We start from the raw sequence: 16533 nt of genomic DNA on the forward strand, positions 1-16533 counted from the left end.
GTAGAGAGGAATGAACATTACACTCCCCGTCCACATGCTCACATGTAACCACAGAATCAGATGATGTGTGGGAAGGATGTAACCTTCAAACACAGGTTTGTTGTTGAAATGAGGAGCAGCTGAGCTGTTTGTCTCCAGGCTTTGTTGTTTCCGACACAGAGAGCGAGAGAGAAAAGAAAGACAACCGTACTCTCTGTGTGACAAGAAGCAGACAGTCATGAAGACAGACTTACAATACGGTGATGTCACAGAGCTGACAGGAACACAAACACAGGCTCGTGTCAGCAAAAAGCTGTGACGCTAAATATGAGGGGAACAAATGTTGTACTTGGAAGTTGTTGATGAGGTTAAGGTTTTGCATAATAATTTTTTTATGTCAACAATTTACCAATTTTACAGTTTTAACTAGATTTGTAAGAAAAATAATATAGATAGATAGATAGATAGATAGATAGATAGATAGATAGATAGATAGATAGATAGATAGATAGATAGATAGAATCTTTTTTACAAATCAGGTTAAAACTGTAAAATTGGTAAATTGTTGACATAAAATAATTTATTATGCAAAACTTTAACCTCATCAACAACTGTTTAACTTCCAAGTACAACATTTGCTCACCTCATATTTACCATCATTATATTATATATATATATATTATACATAAATATATAAAGATCACTGTCCAGAAGAGCACAGTCCTAGGAACAGCAAAGATATTGGGACCCTCAAGCTCCCAGGCCTCACTGTTTTGTGAGCCAAAAAGCCCCTCAAGGGTTGGTTGAGACCAAAATGGAGCTAAAAATCAAGTGAATAAAAGATATACTGTAGCGTACTTTAGGTTTAAAGCTTTTGCCCTCCCCCTAAGTGGTCTTTTAAAAAAGGAGTAGAAAAGACACTTTATTAGAACTGGCCTAGAGTGAGACCATATATTGCATGAGACTACAACACTACTTCCAGCACCTATATGCACCACAACAACTGGAATGTCCATTTCAGGCGTTCTCTGTTCAGTGCAGCTGTGTAAACTATCCTCATTAGCAACCAGTCACGCCTCCTTAAATCTAATGAGTTGGCTACAGTATGTGACTTTATGATGAACAAATGTCTCTCTCTCTCTCTCCTCCTGATCTTTCCCCTCCATCCTTCCACTCTCTGGAGACAAGGACCTTTTTGTACGAAAGCGAAATCATAGGACTCACATGCTTTGGACAAGAGAAAGTGAACGATCACAGCGAGAGATAGGGTTGCTCAGAAGAGAGGGAGGCAGAGAAGCAGAGTGAGGTCATTCAGAGCTGGAAAAGGGACTTCAGAACTGGACAGCTGTGAAGTACACTGTACCAGACTGGCCAGGATTATCTGAACATGGAGAGTGAGAAAACAGAAACAGAGGAGAAGACAGAAGGTAAAATGAGCATTTAAAAAACTTCTGAAGAGATGTTTCAGACAAGTATTTGCAGCTAATATGCATAATATTCAATTTATTCTTACTTTCAAAAACCAAATGCTTAGTCTTTGTCTAGAAACTGCTACTTACAGCTTGTCAAAATTCAAGATATCCTCTTTATTATGTGTGTTTTCAGACCAGCAGGTTAATATACTAAATTTATGGGGACATATAAAAGAATAAGGAACGCTTAGTAAAGTTTTTCTTTTTCTTTTTTTTCTAATAAGACAGGGCAAAACCAAAAAGAATATTTTTGGCAGTTCAAAATGATTTTTTTCCTTGCATATATCAGATTTTCTTCTTTTTTTTCATCATTCCTTTACATTTCAATCAGTCCTGAAATATTTACTGGGCTGTGATACCAAAATTTGCATAACCAGCCACAAAGCTACTTTGCCTTTCTTGGACCAGCTGCATCTGCAAAGATGTATGATACAGGGATAAAAACCAATGAGCAGCAGTAGTGTTGTAAAACAAACCTTAAACATAAAGCCTGGTGAACACATATAAATAACATTATGATATTTTTGTAAAATTCTTAATTTTTAAGTATTTAATATGGGTATTAAACAGGGATTATTTAGTTATTTTAATTTATTTTAACAGTACATCAAGATTGTGACCTACAAAAATAATTTTAATTATCCTTCATTTAATTCAAGCAGGGTCAAGAACCTTAGAAGGGTTTACCTAAATGGGATGTGGATGATTTTAATGTTATCAATTACTCCTGCTTGTTTCCTGTTTTCACAAGCCAAAATGTCTGCTGTTTCACATCAACGCTAAAGTACACCAAACGCAGCTTTGACCTTTTTGTCCTGATTGTTGGTTACCAGCTGAACGCAAGCTGTGATTTAGGTTTGTTTGGAGAACAAAGCCAGCGTGTATGAGATGAACTAAACATGCAGTCCAATGCTATACCAAAAATATGTCTTACTATCCAGACAGTTGTTGCTACTTGTTACCAAATGAGACATACAGTGCAGAAGCAACATCAAAATGTCACAAAATCCTTTTGGTTTCCTGATGGCAATAAATTTAAATATTTTTTGCATCTTCTGTTGAGGTCACTGTGGGACAGATGTTGATGTAACATGTTGACGTCAACTTTTTTGGCCTGAAACAGCTGAAGCCAAAAGCACAAACTCAAAATGCCAGAGGAAATTTGACAGAGAGTCTTCATTGTGGGACACATTCCTTGTTTTGCTCTTTCACGGACGAGAAGTGTTACTCATATTGTGCTCATGCTCCTCATCATTTATGCATGATGATATATGTAAAACGTGTTTCGTATGACCCCGTGCAGTTTTGACAGTAGCCTCGACCTGTGACATTTTCGCAACAGACACAAGCATTGTACTTTTCTATAACCATCAACTGTGCCCAAATGCATGAAATATTTGCCATGAACCACACTGCAATGTTTTTGTTTTTTTACCTTTAACATAGGAAATGCAGACACGCTGAACGGTGAATAATATAAATTCACACACTAAGTCTGAAGCTGCCGTGATGCTGAAAGCAATTTGCAGCAATGTGGTGATCACCAAGCGACTACAGATGAAAAGATGCTGGTGATGTGAAGTGAACATGGCTCGTGATAGACTTCAAGACCAGCAATGTGACTACCAATGAGAGTGAGGAATACTATTGATTGACATATGGCATGGTAGTCAAGCTCTTAAGCTGTGTCCACGCTGGAAGCAATTTGCTTGTCGTGCATTGCTTTACAGTCGACCGTGTGCAGAGGTTTCAGATTACCCGTTACCTAGGTAACCTTCTAATATATTTACTACCACATTATGTCAATCAAGGGTATCCTGTTCTCTTATTGGTAGTAATTCGCTTGCCTTGAACAGAGCCCTTGAGTAAGTGAATGCTATTAGAAAAAAGGTCCATTGGAGTGAATGGACCTTGTTGAATCCCGCCCACTTTGCATCACCAGCAGTTACTTTCCCTGTAATTGGTTGAAGTTGCCACATGTGGATACAACTTTAGGTTACACTGGGGTTGATGAAAAGAGTTTAATGCAGACATTAATGACTTTAATCACACGACAGAGAAAGCTCACGGCGCAGGCTTTTTTAAACTTTATTTGAGTGGGTTGAAATTCATTTGACGTTTACAGTTTGTTGAAATTACATGATCACAATTCTCTGTAATTCAGAGCATTTAACAGTTACGCCGAATTTTATGATTCAAGACAAAACATGAAACTCACTGAACTTTTTGGAGTCAGATAATATGAGGAGCAACTTTTCTTGTATATAAAAATATATTAAAAGTTTGTTATTTTATAGAATATCATCTGTGTAATTTATATTTATTCTACTTTAATTTTTGAGATGCATGAACCAAACCTGTTTTCTGTGGTCTTTTGTCCTGAATAAGTGTGATAAATAATCTGTTAGCGATGCCAATTATCGATGATGTAACAAGTAGAAATTCTTTGAACTTAATCTTTTTTTTTCTTTGAACTTAATCTTACATGATGTGTTAAATGTCTGAGAAAGAAAAGGTAAATAAACTGTTAATTTACATGTGGTGGGTTTTCTTGTGGCAACCTCTTTCATGCCTTTTCCATACTTGCTTAACAAACAAACGCTTAACAGTGGATTTGTCTGTGGATTCAATCAACATTTTCACAGAAATTTAGCAGATGTTGTGTGGACACCACACTCAGCTTTTCATGTTTTCTCCTTAGATACAGAGGGAAATGTTGAAGAAGCTAGCCAGGGGATTTCTCAGGTAATCAAGAACTTTTAAACACTTCACACTTCATATTTATTTGTTTATGCCTCATAATGGGTGAGCTAAAAAAAAAAAACATGAATAATCCCAGCTTTATTATCAAATCAGAACAAGCTCATTTAGACAAGTTACCAATAAATTACATAATATTTGGTTTGTGACTTAAATTGTCTATTAACAACCGAGCCTTTCTGTCACTATTTATCAGAAGACGCAACAAGATGTTTCTTTAAATAGTAAAACTTTTATATTTTATTTTTTTTTACATTTTTAATACATTTTGTGTTGGTGACTTTGAGCAAACGCTGTGCTCTTTCTAGAGTAGATTTTGCTCAAGATATCAACATAACCAGTGCTGGCATTTAGACTCACTGTGCCTCACACTTTTTAAATTTAAGAATATTTGATTGGTTTTATTTTATGATGAAGTGAAACAAAGAGCAAGAAGAGTGAGTTATCCAATGTTGGACTCTGCAGACAAATAACCCAAATCAGAAGACAGCATATTGCCCGAGATAGTGAAGCATTTTCATCACAATGAGTATGGACTACCAAAAGTGAACAGAGCACACAAGAAAAATGCTGTTTACAAAGTTTTAAAATAAAGTTTCGGCTCTTTTAAATTTGCACCAGGTCTCATCACATTTTAACAAAAGCTCTTATTTACTCACAGAGGATGTGAAATACTTTATGAATAATTTATAGTACAGGACTCACTTGTACAGTATAAGAATTCAGTCTCCAAATTGAGTTCACTTTAGCACATCATGCTCTCTTAAGTATTATTTAAATAACACTCTTATTCAGATTAACTAAACTCAATATTGGCAGCTGATACGAGTAAATACTAAGATCTATGCATTGCAGTAGATGCAGATGCTTCTATGAATCATTATTTAGCCACTCCTTAGAGCTGTAGCCTCCAGGTGTATAGACGCATAGTCAGCTATTACACAGGAATAAGAGCAATAAGGCAAACAGGACAGATGGTCTATTGAGTTTCCTGCTTGATGCCTTTCACATGACCAAGAGAAAAAGAAAAGCAAGAGAGCGATGGAAAGATAGGACAAGAGAGAGCTGCAAAACCCATGTAATGTTCCCATGAGCTGATTCAGTTATGCCCGTGAAGTAAATTCAATCAGCTATGCATGAGAAAACTGAGAATGGAAGAGCAGAGAAAAAACAAAGCAAGATAAAGATTTCTCTATGTATGGAATGTAATCAGGGAAAGGTTAACATAATGATAAGGGTTTAAAAGACAGCACAAAACAAGTCAAAACGCACCAAAAGCACAAAGAATCAAGTGTAACAAAGTTGTAACAAAGTTGGAGCAAAGCACACTGGTGAAAACATTACATGTTAAACTGCTCCTTGTGATGCAGCTGTGGGGTCTGGTGGTTGAGCTGCGCGAGGGGCTCCAGGCGGCGCTGGGGGAGCTGTGCGAGCTGCGTCAAAAGGACCACGGTTTGGAAGAAAAGCTGCAGGCCCATCAGACTGATGTGGATAATAAGATAATGGGCCTCAAGAACACGCTCAACACATTTAAGGTGCTGGAGAAGCTAGACAGTAAAAACACACACATACACAGTCTACTCTTGGTGTGGCCTCTGAAACATAATTTAGAACATCTGACTTGGACTCTGTTGAACTGTAAACTAATTTAATTAGGCAGGAAGGCAACTCTTTCAGACTCTCACACTTCTTTTCAACAGGCAGTTCAACGTGGACTATGTTGCTAATATTTTTTTAATGTGCATGCATACGAGAAATTCTCTCTTTTGGATTTGAATCCCAAATTCTCCCCTTAAAATCTGACCCTGGTACTTCCCATTTCAGCATAGTGACTTTCCCAGTCTACCAAAGTAAAACTACTGGCACCTTTTAATCTTCTTGCAGGAGGAGCTGAATGTGGCGTTGTTCCACATCAGGGACATTTCCAGCAGACAAAGAGATGTTCAGAAGAGGATAGAACTGCTGCACTCAGAAAACAAAGATATGATGTCAGTTCCACACAGGTAGGGCTGCAACATTTTGAAAAAGGTGCTAGTTTTAATAAATGTACACGCATATAAAAATTATTCACAGTAATTATTCAATCATCCCACTCAGCTCCCTAATGGTGACCCAAAAAGTTCAACTTTCATATGTAACTTTGTCAAATAAGCGCTCTTTTTAATTCTCCTTCACCTGTGCTGATCGGGCCACTAGCAGAAAGAGCTCCAAGGCTGATGTGCTGACAGCATCCAGTGATGAACACATCTGTGTGCCCAGCCAATCAGAGCTCAGTGGTATTCAGCACTTTTTCCCCAATATGCAGAGCAGCGGGTCACCGCCGAGGAGCACCACGTCGACTCAGAGTGAGTCTGTGTATTTCAACATTTACTATGCAAAGAGTGTAAGCGAGAAAATGACCGGCTCGTAGAGGCAGTTTGCTCATACTAGTGTTTGTGTGTTGCAGCCTCCACGTCTGAGCAGGACCAGCAAAGATCTTGTCCTGAGACCAATAGTCAGACTGAAATAAGTAAGAAATACACCTGTTTCTGCTGATAAACATACTACTGCGGGTAGTCCACATATCTATGCACGGACCCACTAAACCACAGTCTCTTTTTACATCCTGAATCATGCATTACTTGGTAGTCAGAGGAAGTTTAAAGGCAGAAGTAGGTGGATTTTACCACCTCCAGACAGAACTATGGGTAGGAGTTTCACCACTCTTTTTAATTTAAGCAAAACTCAATATATAAATATAATTGTTAAAATGGGATTTTAGTCAACATACATGACCATATAAAAAGGTGTTTTAACCAGCTTTTGCCTTATGTTTGATGGCAGGTTTTATAACAGGTGCATATTACAAAAAATATTATACACAGGTAGTAAAGGCCAGCCAGTAAGCCTGGCCCCCTTTGCAGTTGTCTGTCTTTTATGGTTATAGAATAATCCTCTTTATTCTCAGAGTTTAAAGTAGATTGTGTTCTGTATGTGCAGATAAAAGACAGAGAGCAGCCTTGGAGCTGCTGGAGTCTGAGAGAGTTTACGTGTCCCACCTTTCTCTGCTTCTGAAGGCAAACATCTCCTTTAACGGATCAGAAGCCCTCACTTCCAAAGACAAACGGTAAAGCCTGCTGACACCCTAAGATGGCTCGATTCAGACTGATAATTGAAGAAAAAGACATGTAAAGCAGTTTTTTGGAAAGAAGAAATGTCCCAGCCACCACTAACCCCTACCTGATACACACACAGAGACACACAAATCAACACTCGCAAGAATATATTCCTGATCTAATTTGAGTGCTTGCAGTGAAGGGTGAACAGGAAATAAACAAATTAAATAAAGGCACATTGTAAACACCAGAGAAGACACTCTGTTAAAGAGACTCCACACAGCTTGTTAATGCAATCACTGCTTAGCTTCAGCACACGTGCTCCCAATGACTGAAAGCGCCAGTGAAATGGTGCCATCGCTGAACTGGGTCAAATGTTATTTGTGAATGATTGTATTTGTTTTAAATTGCTTATCCTGCTGTCAGATGTCTGCCACACAAGATGGCACACTAATTGACACAAATGCAGGTTTTCTCACGTTTTGTAGGAATGTTGATGTTTATAACATCTGCTGCCTTTTGTTCTACTTTTAGTCCATTTCCCAGCTCTTTGAGGTTTCTGATCCAGCAGCACCTTGAGCTCCTTCATACTCTTCAAGAACGTGTGCTCAAATGCCAGTGGCAAGGCATCATGGGAGATATATTCATGAGGCTTACAAGTAAAGAGGTAAACACAGAATGAGAGCGCAAAACGAAATGTGGATATTGTCCTTTTTGATGTGAGCACCATCTACTGGTAAATAAAATGAAAGTCTTTGAATTCTTAACATCTTTTAAACCAGCAGGCAGTGAATGCTACATATGCACTCCCTCCATTTTTCTAATAAGGTGTTGATTCAATATCAGTTATCTGAATCTATCTTTCATGGACTTCCTTTTCAGCTTTCTTAGCCTGCGCAGTTTGTTTTTCTATGCTATGTTTGAAATAATATAAGAATCTTTTAAGTGTATTTAGGCATTTAGAATTGGTCAAGACCTGCAGAAGTTCAAAGAAAGCATCAGACTGGGAAAAAAGGTGATTTATGTGACTTTGTATATAGTATAGTTGTTGGTGCCAGACAGACTGGTCTGAGTATTTCACAAACTCCTGATCTGCTATGATTTTCCAACACAATCATCTCTAGGGTTTAGAGAAAATATCCAGTGAGCAGCAGTTCTCTGGGTGAAAATGCCGTGTTGATGTCAGAGGTCAGAGGAGAATGGCCAGACTGCTTTGAGTTGAGGAAGAACTTAAACTCAAAAGTCCACTGCTTTATTGCAGGCAAACGTCAAAAACAGAACAAAACTAGGAGGGCTGGAAACTGGACTGGAAACTAAACACACAGGGCAGAATGAGGATACGACGTGACACTAAGCACGGGGAACACGGGGCTTAAATACAAAAGGCAGTAACACAAAAATGAGACACACAAGGCGAGCACGGCTGGGAGCAATCAAACCTGACGAGACTGAGGGACACAAAAGAGAATACAATGACCTGAGACACTGACCTTCAAAATAAAACAGGAAACAGACTGGCAGAGAACTAAACCCATACTAAACACTAGAAATCAAACCACAAATAAATTATACAATAATAATACACAAAACGCTGGCTCACTGACCCAGGATCGTCACAGTGAGTCTCAATTGCTGCTGTTTCATTTGGATGCAGGATCAGAATTTTTGGTGAACAATATATATACATGGATCCATCCTTCCTTGTATCAACTGTTGAGGCTGTTGGTAGTCTGGTAATAGTGTGGGGGATATTTGCTTGGCATGCCTTGGGCGATTTAGTACCAGCTGAGAATTGTTGCTGACCATGTCCACCCTTTTATAACCAATGTACCATCTTCTGATGGCTGCTTTTAGCAGGATAACGCTCCATCCAGTTTACATTATAGATGAGAAGCTGACAAATTTGCAGTAACTGTGAGATGCTGTCATGTCAATACAGACCGAAACATCTGATAAATGGCTCCAGCACCTTGTTGAATATATTCAATGAAGAACTGTTTACACTAATCTGACAGTGAAGGTTGGAGGTGTAAAATGTGTGATGATGGGTTATAAACACATTCAAATTCATATATGCAAAGTGCTTATGTCTTTAGTCTCTTAACTTGTGACTGTAGCTTTCAGTCATAAAACGATCCAATCATATGGTTTCCAACCTTCAATGAGCACAAGGTCCCCTTCTTGGCAGGTCTATCCCAATCGTTCTCCTGGCTTCCAGCTCACACCGATTCTAGAGCAAGATGCCCCCCCCCCCCACCACCACCACCAACCTGTGTGCTGCTATCATCCACTCTCTTCCTGCTACTTCCAGACCAATAACCATTCTCCAACAGCCCAAGCAGTGAAAACCTCTGCAACAATTTCAGCTGAGAACAGTCAGATCTGCCATCCTGCACTGTTAGCCCTGATCATGGTAATTAGTGGTTTTCCTCACAGAGGTTTCCTTGCATCCATCCTCCAGTGGGACTGGCAGTCCTATTAGGATCATCTTCTTTCCTTTGTCAGAATATTGTCAGGTGGAAGTATAGTTTATTCCCCAGGTTCACCCTCATATCCCATACCTGTGCAGTCTGCAGGAGGGTGCTGTTGATCTTCTTGGAGGAGAGTGTTTTTTCTCCCTGCTAGATGAACTGGATTTATGGGATGGGTGTCCCACGAGTCTGATGCTTTTTCAGTTCATCCTTCTCCAAAGTGTCTGCCAGTGCTCTAAAGACTTGGCCGTACTCCCAGCTGTAGCTTCCCTGTACAGTCTTGCATCCCCACGAGTGTGTCTCAGCATGACTCTCCTTCAGCACTCTGTCACCCCAATCTGTGCAGATTTGATAGTGCAGGGAAGTGTTTCGTGCACTAAATGCAGGTAGAGAGAAATGCAGAAGGTCTCCAGTGTATATAAAGAGCATGCAAACTCAGGCAGTATATCTCTCCTTCTTCCTCCAGAGTGATTTCTTGGATTTTTATGTGTCCTACCTGAAGGAGCTTCCAGACTGTCTGTCAGTTGTCAACATGCTGGCCACCAGCTCCATGAAGTCTTCGGCCTTGCTTGAGGTAACAGAAAAATGTGAAATATGACAGGTTTTGATATTAATTTTAAAAGCACAGAATGTAACATGACGGGGCAGAGCAGGGAGGACAGGATGAAAAAGAATACCAGCATACTTCTAAAAACAAAAAAAATCCGGAAACTTACAGCTCATATCACCAAAAAACGCCAGCATATCTGTCGATTTCTGATTTAACTCTCAGATACTCTCAGAATTGCTTGAGTGGAGGTAACTTAAGTATCTGGAAACCCTGTCAAGTTTCATTTCAAGCCTTGTTTTATATAAAAGCTTCAGACAAATGACGAAATTCACAGTCCTTACACCTGCTGTGTTTTTCCCTTTGATGCTGATTGGTCCATCTGTGCTGCATTGTGCTTGACTGTGTGGTGCTGCTATCAGAGTGACATAACAGGTGATGAATCCAAACCCTCCCTCTACACTCTGCTGCTTCAGCCAGTTCAGAGGATCCCTGAGTACCTGCTGCTTTTACAGGTTGGATCAACACCACTGCCAGAATTGTCCTTATATGTTCATATCCTGCAACACACAAACTTGATACAAATATGATACTCTGAAACCATGCAGAAAAAGGTTATCAGTAAACAGAAACAAAACGACAATTAACAACTCAGTATTATTACGACTGAAGATTAAATCTGATGTATGAATATTTAAATTGTCTATCTGTGTGTGTGTGTGTGTGTGTGTGTGTGTGTGTGTGTGTGTGTGTGTAGGGACTACTTAGGCAGACTGATGCAGAGCATCCAGACTACTATCTGCTGCTGGTGTGCATACAGCAGTTCAGGGCTTTTACTACACAGTACCACCACCTCCTCCAGCACAATCAGGAGCTTCTGCTGCTCAACCGCAAGGAGGTGAAGAGGTCAGGATTACCATCTTTCGAAAAATATCAACTTTAAAACAAACATTAAACAAAACATTTTCAGTGTGAAGGAGCTTAATGTTCTCTGTGCTGTGCACCCCTGCAGGTCTACCATGAAACAGCTGTTAAAGACAGTAGAGAGTGGGATTCAAGCCAGCAACACTGGCTCACCGTACCCTTGCAGCAGTGCAATGCTGTGAGTATTCAGTTTACCGGGCATTTAATGTAGTGTTTACATGACTCAGACATTTCTGTTAGACATTAATAAATGAATAAGAGTTAAAGCTAAGTAGATTATTCCTGGAAAGCAACAGACACACATAAATGCTTAATATTTGTTATTGCTTTCTCATTTAAAAAATATAGGTATAAAAGCAGTTACATACTCGCCATGTTTTCCTACCAGTCCAGTAACCTTTCAGTATTTCTTGATTTCTTCTGTAAAAAGCTGTCGGGTGCTGCTGTAAACAAAGTTTATTTCTTCGTTTCTTCACTGCAGGGAACATGCCAACCAGGTGAGGCGCAGAAAGCAGTGTCTCCTGGAACAGATTCAGTCGCACCGTTTCCAAGATTGGGACCGAGACCAAGAAACTGAAACTCATTGCTATGATGCAGAGTGGCCCTCCCGCCTCCCTTTCTTCAGCCATGAGCTGGACTCACGGAACCACAAACCAACAGGTCAGTAAAATAGTTCAATAAGAGGAGATCATTAGAAGGAACTGAGCGTGATTTAACGAAATAAAGAATTCCCAGCAGAATGGAAAAGGGCAGGACCCCCCCAGAGTGTAGATGCTGGCGGTAATGAAGATAAGTTGGGGGCTTTGGTGAGGTGGAAATGGGGAGGAGGTGGATTGCACAAAGGAGACTGCAAGAGAGACTGAAAGTTGAGCATTGCAATTTAAAGGCTGATTGAAGAAGAGAACAGAAAGATGATTGGACTAGAGCAATGATAGTGGCATGGAGTTTTACAGCGTGGGAAAGTGAATGTTTCAAGTTCAATTTGTTCTCTCCCAGCATTCAAATGCAGCCCTTTGGAGCAGGAATGAACACCTTTCCTTTTAGACATCCTCAGACAACACTTCATACTTCATCATGAACTTTTTTTAAAAGTGTAGCTTCAAAACGTGAGCACACAGGGCCACTACAAAGGATGTTTATCGCACAGGATGCTCTGGTGTCAGCATGCCAACCGACTGGCTTACCACTGTGCACATTTTGAATAAGAAGTACCAATTTCATCAAAAAACCGAGTCAAGTAAAATTAAAATCCAGGGCACAATTGAGTTAAACTCATCGGTATCTATCTGATGTCCCAGGTCAACTTTTACATTATATAGTTTTAAATCCATTGTTTGTGGCTTGATTGGGGCTTGATGGCTTGATGATTATTTTTTTTAACCACATCCTCTTTAAGAAAACCTAAATACAAAACCAAAGCAGTATTTGGGCATCTCCTATCACAGTATTTTATTCAGCGTCAGACAGATGATTCCCCAGAGTAATTTTATTTTTGGGACATGATGAAACTTCCCAAACTTCCCTTTTCCCCAACTTGTCATTTTGGTTCTTATTTTACATCAGTCAACAATTCAGTTTTTTGTTTGTTTGTTTTTTTGCTTTCAGGTCTTGGCAGCATCCCAGAAAGTGAGCCCTCTGAGAGGTCAATGTTGTGCCAGCATCATCTGCCTCCCAGACCTGCAGAGTTCCGCCAGGTTCAGCCGGGATCTGCTCTGGCAGATGCCCTCGGAGAGTTTCTCCTTCCTCCAGATCCCCCTGGGCTGGAGAACCTCTATGAAGAAGATGGAGGCTCTTTTCATGACACCTCTATGTTGGACCGCTGTTCTTCTGCCTCTTCTGATTCCTCCATTGACATTGCCTTTGTGAAGTGCCCAAAAGCCCCCCCAGCGTCACATCACGGAATAGCAACAAATGTGTCGACTACCCGCGATGTTTTTGGCAACATAGGAAGCCAAGGGAATGGTTATAGCAAACTGCCCAACCGTGGTTGTGTCTCTCCAGACGAAGCTGTTCTTATGCGTCGCAATCAGCATCGCCCCCTTCAGGCCAGCCAACGTAAGAGCAAGGTGAGTTTATTTGTAAGAGATATATAAAAATATTGAAGAATCATTTTTGTAGATGTTCATAATCGACATGTATGCCATCTCTGCTGTTAAGTCACTGAATGGGCTGCAAATGGAGAACACAGTGAGTGGTCTGGATAGTGGACCTCTATCAGACCATCTCCAAAGGGTGGGATTGGGCAGCCATGCCAAACTGGAGCGCCAGAGCAGTAAAGGCAGCAAAGGAAGTTCTACCCCCTCCCGTAAGGTCCAGACTCCCTTGGCGAACAGAGCGGACAATGACAAGCAGAGCCCTGATCTTCATGGACTGCTCAGCATAGTGGGTTTCAGCAAACATCTATTATTAAAGAACTATTATCATGTCTGTACAGGAATTGCCTGTTACATTTTAACATTAAAACCACAGAACCTGACAACATGAAATTCATATTTTTAGTATTATTTCTTAATTTTCTTGGTAAATACTGAAATATTGTTTTCAACCACATCAGGACACAGGAATCCAGTCATGGGGCGATGAGTCCAAGTGGAGGAGTGGGACGGAGGACAGTAACCACACCCCCTTCAGCGAGAGGAGTCGCAAAGACAAAGGAGGCTTTAGGAGCTCTTTCAAGAAACTGTTCAAGAAAAAGTAAGAAAGATAGTGTAGCATCATGGAGTTAGACACATGGCTGGCTTGGCACTGCAGTTTCTTTAACTTGAAGAAACAAAGATGCCAAAAAGAAGGCAAGATTGAAAGGAAAAACATGTATTCAATTTAAACCCTTTTCTTTCCTCCTAACAGAACTAGTGATGAGAAAAAGGAGAAAGGAGGTGAGAAGACACCAGAAAGTCAAAATAATGGTGAATATGAGTCACCGGGGAAAAACCCCAAACTGGTCCAGCTGGAGATGAACCGCGGCACAGCTGTATGAGCACTGCTCTGCAAACAGGCACTGTGACACATGAACAAAGATGCTGTATAATACATGCATGTACATCATACATATATACTAATGAGAGAAAATAGAGGCTGTTTTTCCTTTCTTTAAAACTTATAGACGCTGTATAAACACTGTACAGATATAAGCAACTGATTTATGTTTCAATTACAAAATCCTTCACACTGAGGGAAATATGATGCGGTTATACAGTAAACATTGAGCTCTTTTGCTAATATTCAGTGTTATTATGTTAAGCTGTAGCGCGAAAGACTAGCAAAAAGACAGGCAGTAAACAACATAAATTAAACAGGACTCCATGGTTAAAAACAATATAATTTTGTGTCAGTTAACATTAGATGTGTGATGAATGGTGCCCCACACTGTAAAAAGTCTCACTCCATTTCTTTCCTCTATAACATGTTCCTTTTTCTTTTCCACCCTGACAAAAACGTTGTATCGCACGTTTAAACAGTTTCACTCCAGCTCATCTTTCTTTCTTTCAGTCTTCTTAATGATTTTAAGCAATACCCAGAATTACATTGTTGCATATACTCAGGAGAACAAATACTAAGCAGGTAAAATCTGTGTATGTTTGTTCGTGATTAAACATTTTGCTGAAAGACAGTAATGTACATTTTTGTCATTGTGCTGATTATTTCTATGAATTGTTTTGTGAAGAAAGACGAATGTCAGAATTTTGAATAAAGGTCCAGACTGTATAATTTGTGGAATCTGGTTCTTTTCCCCTAATTTTTTAAGTACTAAGATTAAAACACTCAGTCTGAAAACAGAGTAATATCACTCCCAACTTTCTACAACAGTTGGACAATCTCAAACTACGAAGACAAACTTTGGTGACACTAAAAACTAAATACATCCCACGATTCACTGTTGCCACCTTTCCAGCAATAATTCTGAAACTTTATTCTTCAGCCATAATGTAGACGTTTTGCTGCTATGCTTGAGGTAACTGGGCCTCATTTACTAATTTACAGCTTGTATGCACAAACCTGCGTGTACAGGCCGCTTACAAAATAATTTCTTGGCACCATTTCGTAAATTGTTCTTTTACTGCAGTAAATGTCTTACACGATCCTTGCCCTCCACCCGTTTTCTCCTTGTCAGGTTGTTTTTCACATTAACCATTGAATATCAGACACTATTATTTAACTTCTACAGTCAGACTTTCTCCTTTTTTTTTTGTCTTAGAGATGCGAACTTCTCTTTTACAACTTCATCACCACGATAATATCAGTTGTACGGAGCTTGATCAAGCCTATATGTTACGAATGATTCTGACTTACTAACATAGGCATGGTGGTGACAACAAAATAGGCTGCCACACACTCTTCATAAATCCAAACTTGCATGCAAACTCATTTTTTGTGCAGGGTACGAATGTTTTCATGCAAATACTGTAGTAAATGAGGCCCAGTCTCCTGTTGCAGGGACCCAGTTTTTGTGCAAGCTTCACTTGTCTGCCTGACAATTGGGTGAGGTCTAGCATCCTTTATGACTTGTCACAGTATAAATGCCACAGGTGTTTCCAACATTAACAATGGCTGTTCTGCTGAGGGTTCCTGGAAAGCTGTAACATGCCACCCAGCCACATTTAACCCCGTCAGCCACACAAAGTGCCTTTCCTACCACGTCATCAGTGAAAACGACCTTCACTGAATTGTGACCACAAAATGACCACGCCAAGACCCAAATGGTTCAGTTCCATCTTTTTAATGTGTTAACCTGTCATCTCATAAATCTGTTACACTTCTGAAACAAAATATAGGCAATTATACAGTATGTAAAACAAACCCATTTTATTTTACACTATATACATTACATAACATATGCATTGCAATATGAAAACAGAAGACAAAGGTGATGAAATAGCCACAGAACAGAGGTGACGTATTGTGTTTTGTTTAAGATAGGGATGAGACCCGGATCAAACGGCTTTCGCAAATCTGCTCTGGGCACCAGGTAGGGAAATCTCTTCTGTTGGAGAAAACAATCCCCAACTCCAAGCACATTAAACGTCTCCGTGACTTATTCTACATGCGATTTGATCCAGGCCCAGTTGAGGTTATGAAACACACACTTTTAACATTTCAGCAAAAACCCACAAAGGAAGGCCATGTTGGCACCTGCTCTAAGGATTATAGATTACGCTTGTGTGCATGATGGCAGAAAGAAGAAAACAGAGCATCATTCAATCCCACATGAACTTTGTTGTTATGCTAAATAGACAGATTTCCCAAACTTAAATGTTTTTAACAGGAAAGAATAGGCAGAGGTGGTT

The 16533-nt window shown here is 39.8% G+C and overlaps 1 protein-coding gene across 2 annotated transcripts; it reads left to right on the forward strand.

Annotated features, from left to right (window-relative positions):
• Nucleotides 1–1228: 1228 nt before the first annotated feature.
• Nucleotides 1229–14943, forward strand: arhgef33 (Rho guanine nucleotide exchange factor (GEF) 33). 2 transcript variants are annotated; one of them, XM_086258937.1, is made up of 17 exons: nucleotides 1229–1406; nucleotides 4153–4196; nucleotides 5582–5746; nucleotides 6096–6214; nucleotides 6408–6556; nucleotides 6658–6720; nucleotides 7191–7317; nucleotides 7841–7973; nucleotides 10244–10351; nucleotides 10747–10839; nucleotides 11082–11230; nucleotides 11337–11426; nucleotides 11730–11908; nucleotides 12854–13314; nucleotides 13406–13630; nucleotides 13803–13942; nucleotides 14096–14943. In XM_086258937.1, exons 1-17 carry the CDS (start codon nucleotides 1367–1369, stop codon nucleotides 14223–14225), a joined length of 2415 nt encoding a protein of 804 aa, XP_086115063.1. In that variant the 5' UTR covers nucleotides 1229–1366; the 3' UTR covers nucleotides 14226–14943. The 2 variants fall into 2 exon arrangements, with proteins under 2 accessions (XP_086115063.1, XP_086115064.1); XM_086258938.1 differs by having other exon boundaries at nucleotides 6411–6556.
• The last annotated feature ends 1590 nt before the right edge of the window (nucleotides 14944–16533 follow it).

This window comes from Aulonocara sp. 'chitande type north' Nkhata Bay, linkage group LG13 (assembly GCF_057382095.1).
Source record: "Aulonocara sp. 'chitande type north' Nkhata Bay isolate Kocher_YH1m ecotype deep benthic linkage group LG13, A_spYH_male_GT1.1, whole genome shotgun sequence".
NCBI lineage: Eukaryota > Metazoa > Chordata > Actinopteri > Cichliformes > Cichlidae > Aulonocara > Aulonocara sp. 'chitande type north' Nkhata Bay.

What these genes read in the sequence shown, in the direction of transcription:
- arhgef33 (XM_086258937.1), top strand. Translation starts at nt 1,367, where the DNA reads ATGGAGAGTGAGAAAACAGAAACAGAGGAGAAGACAGAAG. An exon ending in AACCGCAAGGAGGTGAAGAG is followed by an intron (nt 11,231 to 11,336) that starts GTCAGGATTACC and finishes GCACCCCTGCAG; the next exon opens with GTCTACCATGAAACAGCTGT. An exon ending in AAGAAACTGTTCAAGAAAAA is followed by an intron (nt 13,943 to 14,095) that starts GTAAGAAAGATA and finishes TCCTCCTAACAG; the next exon opens with AACTAGTGATGAGAAAAAGG.